Raw genomic sequence first — 22211 nt, forward strand, 5'->3', positions numbered from 1 at the left:
TATTTTTTAAATCTAGGATACAATTATGTCCACATACTGAATTTAGCTGCCATGTCTTTTCAGTGTCCTTTACCAGACTTTCTCTGTCTTTAAGAACATTGATATTTCGGGGAAGTTCAGATAAGATTTTTGTAGAATATTTCATTTGAATTTGCCTGTTTCCCCAGAATTAAACTCAGGGTAAACATTTTGGGCCAGAATACCAGAGTGACGCTGTCTTTCTCAGTGCAGTACATCAGGGCACATGATGTCAGTTTACTAGTGATGTCAAGTCTGATGGCTTGGTGGCCCCTGTTCTCTTCCTACAGTGAGCTGCCTGCTGTGTGCCAAGCACTGTACTAGGCATTGGGTGTGGGGGTCAGGAGCGGAATAGAGGGGTGAAAGAGCTACCAGCCACAATCTGTACTTTTAGGCAGTTCACAGTCTAGTGAGGAAGATGGAAAGACCCATGAACAGATGAAACATAAGACAAACTCTTAAAGGGAAGCACCACTACAAAAGGTTGTGGTCATATTGTGGGGTAGGGGGGATTACACCTAAATGGGGTGAGGCAGGGTGCCTCAGGGAGAAAAGAGACTTCAGAGATAACATTTAAGTAGAGTTTGAAAGATTTGAAAAACTGTTTAACAGGTGGAAAAGAAAATGAAAGACCTGACAGCTAGAGGAAACAGCATATGCAAAAGTAGGGGTATGAATGGTCTTAGCCCAGAGTTAGTTCAGTCTCTTGCTACCAAGGAAAGAGGTGTGAGTTTAAGAGGGGCTTTCCCATCCCTGCCATTTTCCTGATGACTAATCCTAAGAACCACCCCTGCTCCTAACACGGGTTTATATGAGCTTGACACTTCACCAAACCCTTAGACTATCTCTTTGAATTTATGCCTCACCATAGCCCCTCTAGTTAGCTAGACAAACATGACTTTCCCGCATTTTAGATGAGGACACTGAAGATCCTAGAGGTAAAATGACTAGCTCAATCCATAAGCCAGTAGATGCCAGGGCTGGGGCTAAAGAATGGAACTAGAGCCCTGGCCGGGTAGCTCACATGGTTGGAGCATTGTCCCAATGTGCAAGGGTTGCAGGTTCAATCCCCAGTCAGAGGGCACATACCAGAGTCAACCAATGAATGCATAAATACTAGTAAGTGGAACAAATCGATGTTTCTCTTTCTCTCTCTCTCTCTCTCTCTCTCTCTCTCTTTTTCAAAATCAATCAAATCGATGTTTCTCTTTCTCTCTCTCTCTCTCTCTCTCTCTCTCTCTCTCTCTCTCTCTCTTTTTCAAAATCAATCAATACATTTTGCTTTTAAAGAATGGAACTGGAGCATTCTAGTTACCTAGGAGACCTGGTTGCTCAGCACTTGGAAGCTTCCATTTCCAGAAGCCCAGACATCTCACTAGTTCCTCTTGTACAGAAGACAGGGTATCCTGAGCTCTCTCTCCACATCCCCGAAGGCCCTGTATTCTCCACCACCACCACCCTGCCCTCTGGCCCCACCAGGAGAATAAAAAGATGGCCTACGAAAAATCAATCGATATCTTTGAAATCGCCAGGTCAATGTTCAAGTACCCATGGCTGGAATATCCATACAGGACCAAAGGTGAGGCTGGAATGGAGAGGAACAGAATCAGGGGCAAGGGCCTGAAAAGGAAAGCCCCCTGGCAGGGGTCAGGGTGAGTTCAGCAAATCTATGGGATGGGTCATGGAAAGCCCATGAACACTTGGATGGCTCCCCACAGCCGGCAAGGTAAGTCTCCAGGGTCTTCTAAAGTGGGACATCTTGTGTTTCCCAGGGTCTGCTCCCACACCTGCACCCTGGCTCTCCATCTAACACTCACACCTGCAAGTCTTTGCATAAGTTGTTTCCGGTGCCTAATGCTCCTCCCCTTATCTATCTCCTACTTGGACTGAAGACTCAGAGCTTGTGCAGAGTCTCTGGGTAAACAAGTACTGAGCCAGGTTAAGGGACCCTCAACTGTACCACCTGTGCTTTCATCTGTCTTCACATTTGTTTCCCTTTGTTAATCACTAATAACAGTCTGTCTCACCAGCTGGTCCAGTGGCCCTCAAAAGTGTGGTCCCAGGACCAGTAGCATCAGCATCTCATTAGAAATACAAATTCTCAGGCGGAATCAATCCTCTAGGGCAGTGGTTAGCAAACTCATTAGTCAACAGAGCCAAATATCAACAGTACGATTGAAATTTCTTTTGAGAGCCAAATTTTTTAAGTTTAAACTATATAGAGAGGTACAGTACATTGTTATTAACTTAATTAGGGTACTCCTAAGGCTTAGAAAGAGCCACTCTCAAGGGGCCAAAGAGCCACATGTGGCTCACAAGCCGCAGTTTTCCGACCACGGTTCTAGAGCAGCAGTTCTCAACCTGTGGGTCGCTACCCCTTTTGGGGTCAAACGACCCTTTCACAGGGGTCGCCTAAATACATCCTGCATATCAGATATTTATATTACGATTCATAACAGTAGCAAAATTAGTTATGAAGTAGCAACGAAAATAATGTTATGGTTGGGGGTCACCACAACATGAGGAACTGTATTAAAGGGTCGCGGCATTAGGAAGGTTGAGACCCACTGCTAGGGAATTGCTCGAACAAACTCTCCAGGTGATTCCAATGCACACTCAAGTTTAAAAAATTCTGACCAGGACCCATGGTTTTCACCATTAGCTGCACATTAGAATCCTCTGGGGAGTTTTCTCTAATACCAAGGCCCCTTCCTCAGAGAATCTGTTCTGATTCTATTAGTCTTATGTAGGGCCAAAGTATGTTAAAAGTCCCGTCAGATAATTCCAATTCACAGCCAACAGCCACAGTTGAGAACCACTCTGCTGGACCAGAGCTTCTCAAACATCAAAGTACATACAGATCTTGTTGAAATGAAGATCCTGATTTGCGAGGCCTGGGGTGGAGCCTGAGAGTCTGCATTTCTGAGAAACTTCCAGGCTATGGCAATCCTGCTGTTCCACAGACCACATTTTGAGCAGCAAGGTATCAGGAAACCACGAGCCCCTTGAGGACAGGAATAACACCTTATTTACCTCCCTGGTGCCTAGTAATCCTGTTCACTAAATGCTGAATAAACGAATGCCTGAATGGATGATTCCTTAACCCGCCTTCGTGACTGCTATCTCATTTGTACCACAGAACTCAAAAAGGCCTCGATATCTGTTTACCTCCCCTTGTCCTGTCACCAGGTAAGACCCCTAACTTTTGCCACCTTGGGAGATTTGTTGAATAGGAGGGGCAGCAGACTGTCCCTTCCCATTAAGGTCAGTTCACAGAACCCCAACACTCACCCTTGGGCATGTTAAAAGTTCCCTTGAATAATTCCAATAAGCAGCCAAGGTTGAGAACTTCCTCTGGTCCCATCTCTGAGCTGGGCTGAGAACTGAGGGCAGAGGAGAATTTGTCACTAATTTTTGGACAAGTCATTTTCCTTCCATAGCCTCAGAAGCCTCCTCTGTCACAGGCTAACCCTTGCCCAGAACCCTTCGTGGAACTGTTGTGAGGTACCATCTGCAAGGCCTAGGCAATGCAATCAGTGCTGAATGATGAGTCATTTTTATTAATTAATACAGAGATTCTCATAAAACACAGAGCACCCAATTAAATTTGAATTTCATATAAACAATGAAATATATATATGTATGTCTGTGTGTGTGTGTGTGTCCTATATAATAAAAGCCTAATATGCTAAGTGCCCGGTCAACCAGTCAGCCATTCAACCAATCAAAGCTAATATGCTAATGAACGCTAAGGCCATCAACTGCTCGCTATGACATGCACTGACCACCAGCGGGCAGTCAACTGGTCGCTATGATGTGCACTGACCCCCAGGGGGGGACGCTCTGACCAGTAGGTTAGCTTGCTGCTGGGGTTCGGCCAATTGGGACTGAGTGAGATGGGCTGGACATGCCCTGGAGCCCTCCCGCAGTCCCTCCCCGGCTGGCCACCTCCCGCATCCCTCCCTGGCCCCAATTGTGCACTGGTGGGGTTCCTCTGCCTGACCTGTGCCCTCTCACAGTCCAGGCTGAGGGACCCACCCACCCTCAGTGCACAAATTTCATGCACCAGGCCTCTAGTGTGCGCGCACACACATAGCATTCATTACCTGAAATCCAAGTTTAACAGCCTGTTATTTGCTTGCTGTTTACTAAATCTGCAACTGCTCTGCCATCGACCTTGTTTTCCCAGACACCAAAGGAAGAGTTCCCCCCAAGTCCAGAGTGCTGGAGGCAGCACCCAGCCAAGCCAAACTCAGCACCATACTGCTACTTTGAGACGCCTGAGATGTACACGCACTGGCACATCCTGTATGATCATCAACAGAAACGGGAGGCCCAGAAAACATTGCAGAGAATGAGCGCTCAACTTAGGTGTGATTTACTGTTATTCTCCATACCTTCTGCACCTTCTAGGAAATTGAAGGAAAGGGTGTGGTGGGGCAGGGAGTGGAGCAAGTCAGCCTATAGGTCCCAGAGAAGACCTCAGGGTAGAAGGAGGCTCATCGGTCTTCCGCTGGTCCCATCTCTAAGCTGGGCTGAGAACCGGGGACAGAGGAGAATTTGTGAAGGGGAGAGAAAGGGACCAAGGCTGCATGTGCAATCTCTCACACAGATACCACTTCAAAGAGGGTACTGACATCCAAAAAGTCCATCTCCCCATGAACAAGTTGACTACAAAATATCAAAAAGAACACAAGACTTTACACCCTACGGAGGACTCCTTGAAGTGGCAAAGATTAAAGGTCAGGGACCATGGTGGGAGGGAGGATAGAGAGACTCCCTTCCTGTGAATGCCCTTACCTTGGGCTCTCACCATCCTTCAGCCCTCAATCCCATAATGGAGGACAGCGAGGAAAAGGGATTGGATTGGATGAGCTCCTTTCAGTGTGAAGTTTTACAATTATATTTATTCCTTTCCTCCTCTCCACTGGCTCCTTTGGAAGGGCAGGAACTCACAAAAAGCCTGAAATCTCCCAGAGAGGATGAGCAGTTCTATGCAACACAGGTGAGAAGTTGCAAGGGTGGAGGTAGGAGTTGGCCGAGTTGAAGAGGAGAAAGATGCTTGAGGTGGGGATTGGGTGGTGTTCCAAGAACCAAATCCAGCTGTGTACAAAGAATGGTAACTCCTGGGGTGGTATCCAAGGTCTCTTCCCTTCCCTCTACCCTTCTTCCTGCAGGCTCTGGGGTGCCTGGGCATCAGTGACGAGTCTGTCATAGAGGCACTACTGCAGGTGGTAAGTCGGGCTGCACCGAGTTCAGGAGAGGAGGGAGCAGGGCATAAGGTGTATAGAACATGGGCACAGACAAGGCTCACAAGGATGGTGGGTTAGATCCAGCGGAGAGAGCCACCAGGGTGCAGCATATGCCAGCTCATGCCCTTTAAAGGACAGCTTGATCTAAAAGGATGGGGGAGGTGGAATCTGAAGAGCCCTTTTGTCTAAGACACTCAACTGAAAAACTAGGAGAGAACTGGAACTGAGTTCATTCTCTCCCTTAACTGAATCAATGCCTCATATTTATATGCCCAGTTATAATGGACAGCGTGCATCTACATAATCTCATTTAAATCTTACAATACTAGGAATAGGTGGTAGTATCTGCATTTTCCTAATGAGAAAATGGAAACTCTGAGAGGCCAAGCAACTTGCCCAAGGTCACATGGCGACTACATCCCAGATAGGTATTTGAACAAGTCTTACTCCCAGGTTTTGCGCCTTCCATTACACCTTCCTGGCTGTACTGTGTTTGAGTACAGACAGGTCACTCTCTAGGCCTCAGTTTCCTCATTTATAACATGAGATTAAGCTGAGATTCTTAAAGCTCTGACATTCCATCACCTTATAGCATGTTTCCACCACCTGCCTCTTAAATCAGGTCGAAACTGGTCCAGAGAGAGTGAAGTATGAGGCTTATAGAACCCTGGCCATCCTGGGTAAGTATATCCTCTCCCTGGCTGGGGAGTTGGGAGAGGTGAGACAGGAGGCAGCGCAGCCACTCTCCCCTCTGGTAAAGACAGAAGTGTAGTGCAGAATATGCCTGCACAACCTAGCACTGGGCAGTGTCTGGGAACTCTCCCAGGTACTGCTGGGGGGGGGGGGGGGGGGGAGAGAGAGAGAGAGAGAGAGAGAGAGAGAGAGAGAGAGAGAGAAAGAGAGAGAGAGGAAGTGAAAAGGGAGATTGGAATTAAGGTTGCACTCAGCCAGCTGCTCTGGTGTCCTGGGAAGATGAGCAACATCTTGGGACCTAGTACTTGGAACTTATGTCTTGAGGGCACAGTGGAGTCCAATGGATCCTGGCAGAGAGGAGCGCCCAAGGCTCTGCCTGACCTCAGGACCCTCCCTGTCTAGGTTGCCTGAATAAGGATGTGATCCAGGCTCTCATCAAGCAGTTGAAGGAGCCAAATGAGGAGCAAAGGATGGATACTCTGAGGGGACTACAAGTAGCTCTGAATTCCTGGGCTGCTATCCCCAATGACAAGGTGATTGGGAGATCAGTAATTGGGGCAAGGTAGGGCAAGGTAATTGATGGTGTTGGCTGGAGGTTAGGTCAGGGAGAAGGTAACCTAGCTCCTGATTTTGATGGGAAGGCATTGTCCTGTGGAGTTTCCTGAATGGAAGCACTGGCGTAGCAATTTACCACTCACAACCTACTTTTGCCCCACTGTGGACAGCAAGAACAGACCACTTTCCAAGTTTTGCTAGAAAGGGTTGTAGTTGGCACCAGGGGTGAATTCTAGAAAAAGAAAAATAACACGTTTCTAGTCTGAGGGATCATAATTCAGTAGTTAGAAAACTGGTCATTTTGAAGATAGTGGGAAGAGTTGTGCAGCAATGTTCTCGAGTAGGTGAGAAGTGAGCTCTAACAGTCTACAGTACGAGTGGAAAGGAAGAACATATGGGTGCAGGTTGAAAGTTGGATAAAAGTGGTGGTATCTCTGGAACTTGTATTTGCTCAGTAAAGTAGGAAACAAGGTCATTAGCTGAGTGGGAATGGAGGAAGAAAGTGCTAGAGGTACCAGAGGAAAGGGTGTGATGTAGAGGGTGGAAAAGAGAATTGCCTGGAGAAAAGCAGTATGATCAGTAGGCAGCATTAGGGATCTACATGAAGTTTGTATTCATCCATCTAAAGCAAGATCATTCATTGTGACTGTGTTTTTCTCCAGGAAGGACAGGCACAGAGCAAGTAGAGAGTTGAATACAATGAACCAAGATAAGGTAAAGGAGTTGAGGCAGGAAGTAATTATAGCAGGACCATGGACTTTAAGCTGGGTAAAGAGGGATGAAGGTGAGGAGCAGTGAAATGGTGCTTAATGATGATTAGTCTTTGTGGAGTCCAACAATTGTTAACATCAAGAGGTGAGCTGGAAAGATAGGAAGTAATGGTCAGAGTGGGATTCGTGAAATGGAGAAATTGTAGTTAATAAGTAATGATAAAATCTCTGTGGGAATTACTAGCTGACAGTGTGGAGTACAAGGTTATTGGAGGGGAGGAGCTGGATCAATGAAATGTACCTATTTTTAAATGCTGGGAATTAGACAGCAGAAGTATTAAGAGAATAACATTGATTCATTCAGAAGATAAAGTCATAGAGAAATGAGAGGCTATGACCTAGGAGCAAGTAGATGACAACAAAAACAAGAAGTGGATAAAATAATCTGATAACATGAGATTCATTTTAGGGAGAATGGTCTGGAAGCATCAAAGAATTGCCCTCTTAACAAAGCCTGGCTGAGAACATAGTCCCCTCTTGTCTTCCTCTCAGAGGACTCAAATCGGGGATGAAGGGATGCTGGCATCTGTGCTGCAGATGCTGATACAGAAGTCAAAGAATGAAGCAGCTATGGAGGCAGCCCTGTGTTTGGGTTTCCTGAGACCCTGCAGCAACACAGCCCGAGACTTCTTGCTGCAGTGCCTATGCCACGGGCTTATGTCCCAGAGGATGAAGGTGTGCAGGGCAGGAGGCTGGATCCCTGGGAAGGACGGGGGAAAGAGAGGCTAATGCTGACTTCCATGGGGGTCTGGACCCTGTCATCCTCATCCCAGGGCAAGGTAGCTTCAGCAGGGAGTACTGCAGGTCCTGTGTGTGTGTGTGTGTGTATGCACAGGTAAGGGGTCATGTGGACCTACATATACATGTGTCTGTGCACATTTGATATGTATTCATTTATGTATGTGCACACTCAAGAGGCAGGACCCCACCTATTCCCCACAAGTTCTAGACTCAGCCGTCAAGTCGGCCTGGCCATCCAGATGCTTCTTGGACCCCACCCACCCTGCCTGCCCCCATAGATACTTAGGATGCTGGTCAAGATGATGCGTGTACACTCAGCCGAGGTCATCAGGGCCGTCCTAGACCAGCTGTGCTATTCTTGTGTCCTTGAGGTGAGTCTAGGGCTGCCTAATGCCCTTCTTTCTCCATCACTAAGACAGAGTTGGGGGATGGATGAGAGGGAGTCTATCCTTCATGGCTCCCCACCCCTGCCCTCAGCACCGCTTTGAGGCGACCCAGATGCTCAAGACCATTGGGCTGGAACAGATCCAGGCACAGGGACTGGAGGGACTCACATTTGACCTACTCAGGAGGAAGATATTTAATGAACCCTTCCTCGTAAGTAAGACCAAAGCTCCAAAGCCCAGGCAGCCCAAAGCTGTCTCTCCCCCTTCTCAGACCTCCCCTGTCTTGGTTCCCACCACACTGCCCCCTAAAGAATCACATTCACTCTAACCTACTCCGTTTCCCTAATGCAGCCTGTTTTTAAGCCACCTTGCCTTTGCTCAGACAAAATGCCCCTGTCATCCCTCTCCCCTCTGCAAGGTCACACTGGTAAGTAACTCTTGTCTCCTTCTGCCTACTCAAATATGAGAGCTCCTTCAAGACCAGGCTAAGCACCACCTCCTATGGGAAGTTTTCCCAAATCACCACAAAGAGCATCAGCTCTGCTCTCTTATGTCCCATTGCTTTTACCTTTATAACAGCTTACTACAAAACTAGTCACACAACTTTTATCTAAAGACATTTTCCTAAAATGTAAATCAGGTTGTGCATAAAACTTTTCAATAGCTTCCCATTGCCCTCAGAACGGTTTACCCTGTCCTTCACCGCCCAGCCTGCTTACGCCTCCAGCATCATCTCAACCACTCAACCCCTCAGAACCACACACCAACTATGCTTAGGATGACCCTATCCTGATTTATACCTGTGATCCCAGTGTAACTCCTCAGAGTGCCCCATGTTGAAGAGTCCCAGTGTGGTCACCTTGATAAACTGAACTATTTTCTGTTCTCTAAACACGCTGTGCTCTCCCTCTCTTGCCTCCAGGCTTTTATACATGTCCTCCCCGCATCCACACCTAGAAAATCACCCTCCCCCAACCCACTGCCTGGTTAACTCCCATTCACCCTTCAGGTTTCAGTTGAGACATCACCTCCTCCAGGAAATCTTCCTGGTACCCAGACTAAGTTAGGAGACCTTCCTATGTGCACCCTGCCCTTAGTTCAGTTGTAACACTTACACAGTAATGTAATTGCCTACTCACCAGTCTGCTTCCCCCACCAGACCTTCCCTCAAGGAAGGTATATGCAAGAAACTAAACATTCAACAAAGGTTTGTGAAGCACTTCAGGGTACACCCCTGCGTTCCTTCTCTCTCTTGTCCCATCTTAATCCCTCTTCAGGCTATGAGGCAGGCTGTGGCTGAAATTGTGGACGAGTTCAAGATGAAGCCCATGATGATGAACTTGGTGGAGGAGTGAGTGGCTTAGACTGGGAGCTGCCCGGGCCAAATCCTAGGTGGTGGGAATGGGGCAGAGGAACAGAGAGAGCTAAGAACTTGCCAGTTCTCAGCTGTCACTTGCCTTTGCCCCGGGCCAAGTCACTTTTTCACCCCTGGACTTTACTTCTACTGTACAAAGAGGCTGATTATACCTACCACTCAGGCTTGCTATAAAGCTCAAATTAAGACGAGGACATGAATGGGACTTGTAAAAGGTAAAGTTCTGATCAGATATATTTCTCAGCACCTCCTCAGTATCTCCTTTTCCCCTCCTGGCCCCTTCTGACCTAAGAAACAAGAGGGAAAAAATTAATGAAATCAGCATCACTCATCAGCCTTATGCCCAACTCACTCTGGGCTATACCAAGAAACGATCAGCCTTCCTCCCCCTCCCCCTTAACTGAACCACAACACACTCCCTTCTACACAGGCAACTAATGAACCCACAAGTTGCTTCACGCCAGGAAGCAGTCATCTCTTTGGTAAGGCCAGTTTTGCTTCTATGATCAGATGTGTTGATGGCAAGGGCAATAGGCAACTGAGCAGCTACTGAAAGGAAAAAAAAGGCTGTATAGTTCAGGGTTGCTTGTTTATTTTACAACTAGGGGCCCAGTGCATGTATTTGTGAACCTTGAAAGGAACTGTGGCTGTGAGGCTGAGGTGGGCATAAGGGCAGGTCTCGGCCCATCCTCCACGCCCCTGCCCGGCCCGCCTGCAGCCCCACTCCCACCGCCGTGGCTCCCACACGCTGACAGGACCAGGCCTGCTTGGACCACTCACAGCGTGGAGCAATTGGGGCCAGTGCCAGCAGCAGCTGTAAGCAGTGGCTGCTGCCCCGATCACCCTTCAGGAGTAGGGGGAGATGGAGAAGCCCTCAGGGGTGATCGGGTCAGGCAGCCGCTGCTCACAACTCTGACGGCCCCGAGCCATCAAGACTGGCGCCAGCAACAGGTGCAAGCACCGGGCGGGACCACAGAGCGCAGGAGCAAAGAATTTTCAGTAACCACCAGAGGCTCACCCCAATGATAGAGACCAGCACCCTGCCTAGGTCTGACGCCCCCACTCACCTGGTCCACCATCCCACCCCGGCCGTTGCCCGCCATGTTCCAAGCTCTGCCTCCTGCTGCCCCTGGTGGTCAGCACATGTCATAGCGACTAATTGTTGACTTGGTTGTCCCGCCGTTCAGTCTATTTGCATATTAGGATTTTGTATATTTAGATTCCAGTCCTACCAGGAGTTTGGAGTAACCTTTTCTTCAGGATTAGAGAACAGTGGGTTAAGGGATAAGGGACAGGAGATGGGTGTTAAGAGGCATTGCTTAAACATTAGAGAAACTGTCTGAACTCTTCCTGGTGAATGTGCAATGGAACCTAATGCAGTGGCCCCAAAAGGCAAGGAAAGGGATACCTTAGCTGGAAAGCCATCATCTCCCACTCTCCAGGCCACAGGGCCATCACAAGGGGATTAGAATTGACAAGGGTATCTTCCTGGACTGATTACTTAGGCACTCTCCTTCTGCCTCTACCAGGGTGTCCTGGGGATCCGCAGCCCACCAGTGTTCCACTTGCTCCTGGACATGCTAGACACAGAAAAAAGCCAGTCTATAAAGAAGAGTGTAAGGCATTCCTACCCTCCTCTTCCTCTTCTAACCCCTCCTCCAAGCCCTTCCCATCTAGCCTCACTACTTGCTTTGTCAGGAGGGAGGAGAGGGGAATAAGTCCTCACACAGTCCCTTGACCTCATTCCTTGGGGCCATAGTGCCCTGTGGGTAGAGCTCCCCCTCCCATGGGTAACCCCTTCAACTCCCAGCCTGAGCCTGAAGCCAGCCAGCCACAGAGCCTTTATTTCAATGCAGCTACAAGAAACACTCACTGTTTTGGCCTCAATTGATCCCTGGATCAAAAACAAGCTGAAAAACAAGGTTTTCTTTGTATCTGAGTCACCTCTGACCAAGGAGAAGGAAGAGCCTACAAGGTTCAGAAAAGAGAATGAGAACCTAGAAGAGTTAAATATCCAAGACTTTCGACTTGCACAGCTGAGCCCCTTGTTTGTTGCAAAGGCCAGTGCCTCATCAGACCAACAGGAAAAGTTGAGGGCCCAGAAAAGGTCTCCCTGTTACCTCACCCCTGCCTTCCCTCCCCGTTTCCCTAAACCACGAAAACACAAGTCACAGGCCACAGGGCCTTGGACACCAGAAATCAGGAAACAGCTTCAGATCCTTGCCAAAACCTCCAAGTAGGTCACTTCCTGAGGATGCTTCTCAGGCTCCCCTGAGAAAATGTCTATACTTACCCTCGATGAATAAATGAATGTCACTTCTACCTATGCTGTTCCCTTCATCAGAGGCTTCACTGAAACACAGGTCTCCTCACTCTGGGTTGAAGGGACATGGAGGACAGAACCAAAGCTATTCTGGATGACCGGCCTGCCTCCCTAAACCAAGCCCTTGTCTATAACCAGAACTTAATAACAAAGCTAGAGAGCTGAGCTTCTGCCCCCAGTGGGGGGCGGGGGGAAGGACTGCTGAAGGGAAAATAGGAGAAAATCCTGTAAGCATAAGTCTTGAACCATTTCCTCTTACTAACTTACCCCACCCCCACCCCCCACCATTCTCTCAGTGGAAATAGTCAAGACTGTAGGCTTGACCAACCACACTCTCTGCTCTCTCTTCTCCTATGTCTACTTTCTACCCACCTCAGGGCCATTTCTTTGACAGGCCCTACTTATTCTCCCAAACTACTTTAGTTCCTCCTTGTTTACTGAAGGCTTCAGTTTCTCTTTGCCAGTAGGACCTGCCACACCAATCCCTACAAACTATGTCCATCCTCAAGAAAAGAAAAAAAAAAGGCTTTACTTCGGAATCAGATCATCTGAAATTCAGGGACCATTTACTTGATCACAGACTTCATTATTTTGCAGTGAAGCTCGGACATCCTTGTTTTAAAAAACTTGCTAATTCCAGTATACAGCTGGGATAAAGAACCACTATTATAAACGGCCTTATTTTAATCCTATCCACTTTCATCTTAATGACTCTCAAATCTGCATCTGTAATAGATTCATTTGGTCAATATTCACGAAGTCCCTAACCTGTGCCTCAAACTGTTCTAGGCACTGGGTAGAACAGTGGACAACAGACAAGGTTTCCTACTCTCCTGGAGATCATATTCTAATCAAGAGAGAAGTTTATACCCACAAAAAGATAATTTCAAATACTGAGAAGTAGTGTAAAGACTTAAGAGGTGCCGAACCAGTTTGGCTCAATGGATAGTGTCCGCCTGCGGACTGAAGGGTCCCAGGTTCGATTCCAGTCAAGGGCATGTACCTTGGTTGCGGGCACATCCCCACTGGGGGGCGTGCAGGAGGTAGCTGATCGATCTCTCTCATCGATGTTTCTATCCCTCTCCTTTCTCCTCTGTAAAAAAAATCAATTAAAAAAAAAGATTTAAGAGGTGATGTGAAAGTAACTAGGAGAGGCAGTATTTTATATAAAGATGTTTTTATTAATTTCAGAGGGAGAAAGGGATAGAAACACCAATGAAGAGATCGGCTGCCTCCTGCACGCCACACACTGGGGATCAAGCTCTCAACCTGGGCATGTGGCCTGACTGGGAATCAAACCATGACCTACCTCCTAGTTCATAGGTTGACACTCAACCACTGAGCCACACCGGTCAGGTAGAGAGAGAGGCCGTTTTTTAGATAAAAGCCAAGAAAGACCTCAAAGGAAGGATTTGACCCTAGTTGTAGTGAAAAGGAGTGAGCCATATGACTATCTGAGGAACGAGAATTCTAGACAAAATATATACAAAATACTAAAGCAGAATCATATCTGATACCATCAAGAATTATGACCAATGTGCTCAAAGCAGGGTAAGTCTGGATGTTACATAATGAAGTTGGAGAGGTAGGCAGGCCAGATTCTATAGGGCTTTGCAAGCCAGGGTAAGGAATTTGTTGTCTACTTGCAACAGAAAGTCATTGAAAGGGTTTTAAAGAGGCATAACATATGGTCTGATTTACATCATTACAATATCACTTGGCTGCTGTATGAAAAATTGATTTTAGAGAGGCAAGGCTGGGAGGACCTAATAATGGGCAATTGCAATTGTCCAGAAAGGAGATGACTGTAGCTCATACGATTGTAACCAAGGCTATCAAGATGGTTTCGGGATATATTTTGGAGGTAGAATTAAAAGGAACTGCAGGTACAGAATGAATGAGAGAAAGCAAGTATAAGCTCTAAAGTTTTTTTTACCTGATCTGATCTAGGACAGTGAGGGCATTTACTGAGATGGAAATGACTAGGAAGAGAGAAACTGACTTGGAGAGGGAGATCCAAAGTTTTGTTCAATCCTGGAGGAGTTGCCAAGAAAAATCAAATTTATTTAGTACATCCTAGTAGAGATCACATAGGCAGCTGGGTATAAACCAGAGTTAAGGGGAGAGGTCAGGACTGAAGACATAAATTTGGTAGTCATCACTATATTAGGTGGTATTTAAAGCACTAACCTGAATGAGTTTGCCCAGAATAAAAGTGAGTATAAATAAAAGAGAAAGGAGATCAGAACATGCCAAGGAACTTCCAACCTGCAAAGACCAAGTAGAGAAGTTAGCAAAAACAAGTATGGAACAAAATCAGGGAAGTGTAGTTTTCTGAGCTGCAGATTTACACATCCAGATGTCTACTGGATGTCCCTACTTGTAAATTTGAGTGCCCCAAACTCAACATACCTAAAACAATTCATTTCCATCTTGTTCCCACATCTGTTCCTTATTCAGTGTTTCCTATTTCAATAAATACCTATCCCATTGCCAAGGCCAGTAACCTAACTCTTCCCTCCCAACTATTTCTGACATCTAGCCAAATCCTGTCAAATTTCCCTCATTATTTCTCAAATCTATTTAGTTATGTCCTCCTCATCCAGTCAATATCTGAGCTCAGACCAGTATTTCTCACTGGCTTACCATTGTCCCCTATTCAGCTTCTTCTCTTTCAGCCATTATCGTCTTTCAGTAGATACCACTCAGGTCAGGACACTCCCCTGGTTAAATTTTTTGACTCCCTATTTGGAGGCAGGGGGAAAACTGAAATGCAAGGACCTTATGGTAAAGCTTGTTTACCTCTCCTGTCTTATCTTTTGCAAGTCTATCTTTAACTCCTCCCTCACAATGCACTACTTACCCTTCTCAAGCCAGTGTCTATTCCTCAATCTCTTTATTCCTCTAATGTATTTGTTGATGTCATTAATTTTCTGCTGGGAACACCATTTCCTCAACCCAGCCTCATTACTTGGCCAATTCCTACTCTTCCCTCAAGACTCACCAAACCTTCCTGATCCCATGAGTTAAGTGTACTTCAAATCAGCCCTCAAAAGCACCTTGCATTTATTCTTATTGGAGCACTTATCTGTATATTGTGTTTGCTTGTTGAGCAACATAGCCAGCATCTGGTATAGTGTCTGTCCCAAGCTCTTGGTAAGGGTAGAAGAAATAGTTTTTAATGAATACCAAATAACATACCATGTACACTGGTATCTTAACCCTAACTTATTGAATCCTCACTCTTCTTACCTAGCCCTTAGACCTCCCTACTCCCAGCATCTAGAACACTGCCCTAAATAAATGGTTCTAAATTATAAACTGGAACTCTCAGAATCACCTGGTGAGCTTGACACAAAGGTTCCTTAACTCCTTCCCCACACCCCCACCAAGTTCTGATCCAACACACTTGAGATGAGGCTTAGGTAATCTAATTTTGACAACTCCTTCAGGTGATTCTGATGTGCAGCTATTCTTTAGAAACTGCTATTCTAAACACAGTAGAAGCTCAATAAATACTGTTGAAAGTAACATTTTAATTTAATGAAGTGGGCTCCATTTCCTCATTCTTCAGGGTTAGAGTCTGCTGTAACTGAATCCTGAGTGTGACAGAACAATGCACTAATATACAAAAATCCACAAAACAAGAAGCCTTTATTGTAGTATTATAAAACACTTTCCATTTTGGCAATATTTTACAACGCACTTAGTTTCAAGGGTTGGGAAGGGGAAAGTTGGAAACTAAAGGGGAAAATTCCAACAGACATTACTAAAGAAAAACTGTCCCAGCCCTACCACCCAAATAAAATTCTAAATGTCACTTAATTTCACTACCCAAGAAGAGGCCACCAGGAAAGCAGCAGGCAAAACTCTGGCAATTTCACTATGGATCATGTCAGAGACAAAGGAACATTCAAAACAGTCATCAGTATGGTCGGTTGCGCTGATCATTTCTGTAGTCGTTTCTAGGAATGAAAAATAAAGAATCAGATTAAATTCTAATTTTCTACCAAAGGGGCACATCAAATACCTCTTCAGGGTGCTGATGACTGGTATCAGCTTGACAATTTCTGCAAGGATAACACCATGCCTGATTTCTCTACTCCTAGAGGGTGTGTAATAAATATCTTATCAGCTTTAAGATCCTAAAAGCACCTTTACTATCACCAACTTACTAAAATTTTCCACCTAGAATAAGGACTCCAAACCACTGTGGTATTTTCAGGAGGCCAGTGGAAACATATCCTCTGGTAAGGATTAAAACAAATTTTAAAAACCATATCTGTTTTAAAAAAGAATAAACTGTTTCACAACTGTAAATCTACCTTTGCCCACCCTGTATATACAGACACTTTTATAGGATTTGCCACACAGTAAGAAGTATTCAATAGATGATAATTACTAATAGCAAACAATTACACAGTACTTACTATGGGCCAGCAACTGTTATAACAGTTAATCTAAACCCATGAAGGAAGTATTATTAGCCCTACTGTACACATCAGAGTACTAATGCTCCCCGGGGTTAAGTAACTTGCCTAAGGTCACATAGCTAGAAAGTGGTGGAGACAAGACTTGAACCCAAGCAGTCTGTCTCTAAAATTTGTGCTCTTAACCACATGCTATACTAAATCTCATTACCTATACTCCCTCTGGCATACAAATGCTTATAATAACTGAAGTCATTTAATATCACTGGTCATTCCATTTTTTCTGCCTCTACACCATTCATTGTGCAGTATGCAACACACACCCAGCAGTGCCATCAGTGATTTTCATCTGGAAAAGATATTACCAGAAATGCCAGAAAAACAACTGCAGGGTATATATAGCACACATGATTTGAAAAAGCACACCCCCACCACTGAGATTAAGAATTCCTGATTTACACAGTTTCAAAATACCACTCAATCTCAATAACTTTTAGCTATGGGAATGAATAATACACACATACACATACAAATATAAGGAATTATCAGTAAGAACTTCCAAAACAATGAAATTCTAGTTCCAAAACACTGGACAATAAAAAACCTTAAAATCTAGGAGCAGTGAGATAAAAACTATGTTCTAATACTCACCTTCCTCCCATTTTGCCTCCATAGCCACCTCGGTCTCCTCCATAGCTGCCACCACTCCGATCTCCTCCATAGCCTCCACTTCGGTCTCCACCATAGCCACCGCCACAACCACGGTCTCCTCCGTAGCCCCCCCCACTTCGGTCTCCACCATAGCCTCCTCGGTCCCCACCGTAGCCTCCTCGGTCCCCACCGTAGCCTCCTCGGTCCCCACCGTAGCCTCCACGGTCCCCACCGTAGCCGCCTCGGTCCCCACCGTAGCCGCCTCGGTCCCCACCGTAGCCGCCTCGATCTCCTCCGTAGCCGCCTCGGTCTCCTCCGTAGCCGCCTCGGTCTCCTCCATAGCCGCCTCGATCATAGCCACCTCCTCTGTCCCCACCATAACTACCCCCACTTCTATCTCCTCCATAGCCACCCCCACTTCTGTCTCCTCCATAGCCACCCCCACTTCTGTCTCCACCATAGCTACCCCCACTTCTGTCTCCACCATAGCCACCACGGTCTCCACCTCTGCCCCCACGACCTCTATAGCCCCTCTCTCCACCGTAGCCTCTTCCCCGGAAATCTGTAAGGTAGAAATAAAAACCAGTGAGGTCAGCAAAATAATGTAAAGCTTCCTTAGTGCTAGTCAGAAGACAAACACCATGTAGATGCTAATAAGGCTGACTCAAGAGCTAACCTACCTCCTCCTGAGGGACGAGAGTCCTCTGGTCTGGGCTCATTGCACTGATTGCAGGAGTTCCTTCGAGCAAAGTTCATATTTCCACATGACCTGAGGAGGAAGGAAAATAAAAGGCTCAATAGCTTCCAATGGATTCAGAACCCCCACTTGCAGCTTCCAACCTCAATCCCAACTTCTACTCCTACCAAAGTAAATGGAATACTTACGGATTAGGGCAAACCCAGTCCCCACTTTTGGGGTCTCCACCTCTCCCCTGAAAGCCTCCACGGCCTCTATATCCTCCACGGCCTGAGGAATATAGGGGAGGAAGAGAGAAAAATCAGCAGCAGACCTTAACTAAGCAGAGAAAAAGCACCAGATGAAAGAACTAATAGCAAGTGCCTACCATGAACTGGACAGCCCCCACACCTTTGTGGTGGGCCTCCATGATTCTTTAAATTGGGGCTTTATGTAGTAAGTGCAGGAAACGTGAGAAAGACCCCAGGCACACTTTATAGCAGTGACGGCGAACCTATGACACGTGTGTCAGAGGTGACACGCGAACTCATTTTTTTGGTTGATTTTTCTTTGTTAAATGGCATTTAAATATATAAAATAAATATCAAAAACATAAATCTTTGTTTTACTATGGTTGCAAATATCAAAAAATTTCTGTATGTGACACGGCACCAGAGTTAAGTTAGGGTTTTTCAAAATGCTGACACGCCGAGCTCAAAAGGTTCGCATCACTGCTTTATAGTGTCAATAATGCACTTAAAAACTTTTCTATAATACCCTCCTTAGTTTGAGAAGCTCAGTGAGAAAGGTTAAGTGAAAAGACACATTCCAAATTTAAGGAATTAGACCCAGCAGAAACAAGCAGCTGGCAGTAACTGTATCAGGGATTTACAAACTGCTCAAATTAAGTACCTAATTAGTGTCATTTAAATGATTGCCTCCTGATTTCAGGGTGAATAACAAACTGCTATACAATTTTCCAAAGGGATATTTACAACCTTCTCCCACTATTCTCTTAGGTACTATATGACATCTTATTTACCTAATCTCCTATTTAGTATCCACTCTCACCTTAAAACAGAAGGAAAAAGACCAAGGGAGAGAAAGAGGTGTAGCAAGTTCTCACAATAGGGAATACACTCAAATTCAAATCCTTTGTACAATATCCAGGCCAGTAAGCAACAAGTATCTTACCTCGCCGCCCACCTCCACTTCCACCTCCCCTCATAAATTCAGGTCTTCTGGTAGCAAAGGACACTTTAATGATGTTGCCGTGAAATTCTTTCCCTAAGAAGAAAGAAAATGGTTTTGAAGAAATGCTACTCTACATCTGCCTTTCTCAACAACTGTAAACTATCTTGGGTAATTTCAATTTCAGAGGAATAAGTGACATGTCCTCACAGAAATTCAAATACACTAGTATTCCCAAACAATCAAGGTAACAGTGCTAAGACGTGACATATCTATTGAATAGAGCAGATCTGTCACTGGGAGAGTCATTTATTACTAAGCAAAAAAATGAAATAAAAATCTATTTTTACATGAGCATTGTGTAGTTTGCTATTTGTTTTTTAAAGGGAATGTGTGTGTGCGTACCCACACATGCATAAGTGTGCACATGTACTTATATATGTACACATATACTTGTACACACACTGCCTGTTTTACTTCAGTTTCAATAGGGGACAAGAGACCACTGATGGGGGAAGGGGTAGTCAAAGGTAGAAAGGAAACTCATTTTTTACTATATACTCTTGGTACTATGACTTTTTTTTTACCATATGCAAGTAATATCTTTAAAAATAATGTGTGCATATGTGATTAGTTACATACATGCACTATACACAAATTCTGCTGCCCTAGGCCTTAAAGACAGAAATTAATATTTTTACTTTATATTAAATAAGAGAACTGACATGTAAAGAAAAGGTGCCCAAGGATTCATAAAAAGGCTTTAAATCCAAGAGCCGTGGCTCCCTGAACAAAGCCCTATTCAAGTTTCCACAATGCCAGATGGCATGACATGCACTTTGACATAGGATCCAATTCAAGGATCAGTATTTTTAAAGCTGTAAAAAGACCTGGTAAGAGATGAACTGTAGAGTTAAAATTTAAGAGGCTCATAGACCCAGTGGGCAAATGGCACAATAATTTTTAAACTATCTTGAGCAAAAGAAATTGCTTTATGATTCACAGAAACTATAAAAAAGCAGAAGTGAGGTAAAATGGACCCAGCCTTCAAGAGCAAGGTATCGGGGGCCTGATGAATTAGTACAGAAACATAAAGAATATGGAGGTAAGAAGACATAGGGTATCACAATCTCATCTTGAAATAAATTATGTTTTGAAAAACACAGGTGAATCTATAACAACATGAGGAAATGACTATGTTAAATGTTAAGTGAAAAAAACATGAAGTCTGAGTAGAGCAGGCGCACTGAGTGGCTGTGTGGTGGCATCTTGGAGATCAGAGCGCTTGCAGCATGGCTAATCAACTGACTGAGGAGCAGATTGCAGAACTCAAAGAAGCTTTTCACGATTTGACACAATGTGATGGAACTATAACAAAGAAACTGGGGACTGTAATGAGGCCTCTTGGGCAGAATCTCACAAAAGCAGAGTTACAGGACATGATTAATGAAGTGGATGCTGATGGTAATGGCACAACTGACTTCCCAGAATTTCTGACAATGATGGCAAGAAAAATGAAAGACACAGACAGTGAAGATTAGAGAAGAATTCCATGTGTTTAATAAAGATGACAATGGCTGTATTAGTGCAGCAGAGCTTTGTCATGTGATGACAAACCTTGGAGAGAAGTTAGCAGTTAAAGTTGATGAATTGATCAGGGGAGCAGCAATTGATAGTGATGGTCAAGTATACTATGAAGTTTGTACAAATGATGACAGCAAAGTGAAGGCATTATACAGAACGTGTTGAATTTCTTGTACAAAACTATTTATTTGCCTTTTCTTGTAACTTATCTGTAAAAGGTTTCCCCTACTGTCAAAAAAATATGCATGTATAGTAATTAGGATTTCATTCCTCCATGTTTTCTTCCCTTATTTTACTATCATTGTCCTGAAACCTTATTTTAGAAAACTGATTAAGGGCTTACTCTGGATATATCTAAGTCCTTCTGTACATCTAAACTTAGATGGAGTTGATCAAATGACGGTATCTGGGTTATGCCTTTTTTTTTTTTAATGTATTTTTATCGATTTCAGAGAGGAAGGGAAAGGGAGAGGGACATAGAAACATCAATGATGAGAGAGAATCATTGATTGGCTTCCTCCTGCATGCCCCCTATGGGGCGGGGGGGGGGGGGGGTCACGGGTCAGAAGCGGGGAGGATCGGGCCTGCAACCCGGGCACGTGCCCTTGACTAGAGTCGAACCCAGGACCCTACAGTCCCCAGGCCAACACTCTATCCACTGAGCCAAACCAACTAGGGTATTATGCCTTTTTTTTTTTTTTAATATATTTTATTGATTTTTTTACAGAGAGGAAGGGACAGGGATAGAGAGTTAGAAACATCGATGAGAGAGAAACATCGATCAGCTGCCTCCTGCACACTCCCCACTGGGTATGCCCGCTACCAAGGTACATGCCCTTGACAGGAATCGAACCCGGGACCCTTGAGTCCGCAGGCCGATGCCCTATCCACTGAGCCAAACCGGTCAGGGCGTTATGCCTTTTTTAAAGTAGTTTTCTTTAGGAAATGTCAGCACGTTGTTGAAGCATGGAGTTACAACTCTGTGTGGACTATGGACAGTCAACAATTTGTACCTAAAAGTTGCACAACTGAAAAACAGGTGTATGTATTATCCAGGTGCTCAGACACTATTTTTTTGCACTGCTAATCCTGTACCAGAAACATTTTCTTTTTTTTTAATATATTTTATTGATTTTTTTATAGAGAGGAAAGGAAAGGAATAGAGAGTTAGAAACATCGATGAGAAAGAAACATCGATCAGCCGCCTCCTGCACACCCGCCACTGGAGATGTGCCCACAACCAAGGTACATGCCCTTGACCGGAATCAAACCTGGGACCCTTCAGTCCGCAGGCCAACGCTCTATCCACTGAACCAAACCGGTTAGGGCCAGAAACATTTTCTTTCATTGTTATTTGCTTTTTAAACTTTGCTTAGCCGCTTAAAATCTGTTTATGGCACAATTTGCCTCTAATCCATTCCAATTTGTATATTTGTTTTCCAATTACAAAACTTTACATGCCCCCCCCCCCACCGCAAAAGAACATGAGACAAAATTACATGTGTAATATAATGATAAGCTATTTTTAAAATACATTTTAAAAAACTGGTAAGAAATATTATTAGC

General features: G+C 45.0%; 2 protein-coding genes, 1 long non-coding RNA gene and 1 pseudogene across 5 annotated transcripts in view; 3 read left to right on the forward strand and 1 right to left on the reverse strand.

Moving 5' to 3' along the window:
- Positions 1 to 22211, forward strand: part of LOC132218786 (uncharacterized) — a 449343-nt gene that overhangs the window by 409132 nt on the left and 18000 nt on the right. The window lies entirely within an intron of this gene.
- On the forward strand, positions 1389 to 12030 carry HEATR9 (HEAT repeat containing 9). Of its 2 annotated transcripts, XM_059670486.1 has the most exons (15): positions 1389 to 1597; positions 3158 to 3207; positions 4208 to 4389; positions 4631 to 4760; positions 4967 to 5023; positions 5196 to 5252; positions 5893 to 5950; positions 6366 to 6496; positions 7781 to 7963; positions 8308 to 8400; positions 8507 to 8626; positions 9693 to 9766; positions 10221 to 10272; positions 11320 to 11406; positions 11647 to 12030. In XM_059670486.1, exons 1-15 carry the CDS (start codon positions 1510 to 1512, stop codon positions 12028 to 12030), a joined length of 1746 nt encoding a protein of 581 aa, XP_059526469.1. In that variant the 5' UTR covers positions 1389 to 1509. The 2 variants fall into 2 exon arrangements, with proteins under 2 accessions (XP_059526469.1, XP_059526470.1); XM_059670487.1 differs by lacking the exon at positions 4631 to 4760 and having other exon boundaries at positions 4208 to 4391; positions 4962 to 5023.
- TAF15 (TATA-box binding protein associated factor 15) overlaps positions 15749 to 22211 on the reverse strand; it is a 35756-nt gene continuing 29293 nt past the window's right edge. For both annotated transcript variants that reach the window (XM_059670492.1, XM_059670493.1), the window contains 5 exons: positions 19065 to 19157; positions 18080 to 18161; positions 17875 to 17963; positions 17195 to 17756; positions 15749 to 16078 (listed from right to left, as the gene is read on the reverse strand). In XM_059670492.1, coding sequence (XP_059526475.1) covers positions 16039 to 16078; positions 17195 to 17756; positions 17875 to 17963; positions 18080 to 18161; positions 19065 to 19157 — 866 coding nt within the window. In that variant the 3' untranslated portion in view covers positions 15749 to 16038. The remainder of the gene's footprint in view (positions 16079 to 17194; positions 17757 to 17874; positions 17964 to 18079; positions 18162 to 19064; positions 19158 to 22211) is intronic.
- Positions 20169 to 20787, forward strand: LOC132218785 (calmodulin-1-like; annotated as a pseudogene).

This window comes from Myotis daubentonii, chromosome 16 (assembly GCF_963259705.1).
Source record: "Myotis daubentonii chromosome 16, mMyoDau2.1, whole genome shotgun sequence".
Taxonomy (NCBI): Eukaryota; Metazoa; Chordata; class Mammalia; order Chiroptera; family Vespertilionidae; genus Myotis; species Myotis daubentonii.

What these genes read in the sequence shown, in the direction of transcription:
- HEATR9 (XM_059670486.1), top strand. Translation starts at nt 1,510, where the DNA reads ATGGCCTACGAAAAATCAATCGATATCTTTGAAATCGCCAGGTCAATG. An exon ending in GCTATTCTTGTGTCCTTGAG is followed by an intron (nt 8,401 to 8,506) that starts GTGAGTCTAGGG and finishes CCCTGCCCTCAG; the next exon opens with CACCGCTTTGAGGCGACCCA. An exon ending in AGGAAGCAGTCATCTCTTTG is followed by an intron (nt 10,273 to 11,319) that starts GTAAGGCCAGTT and finishes TGCCTCTACCAG; the next exon opens with GGTGTCCTGGGGATCCGCAG.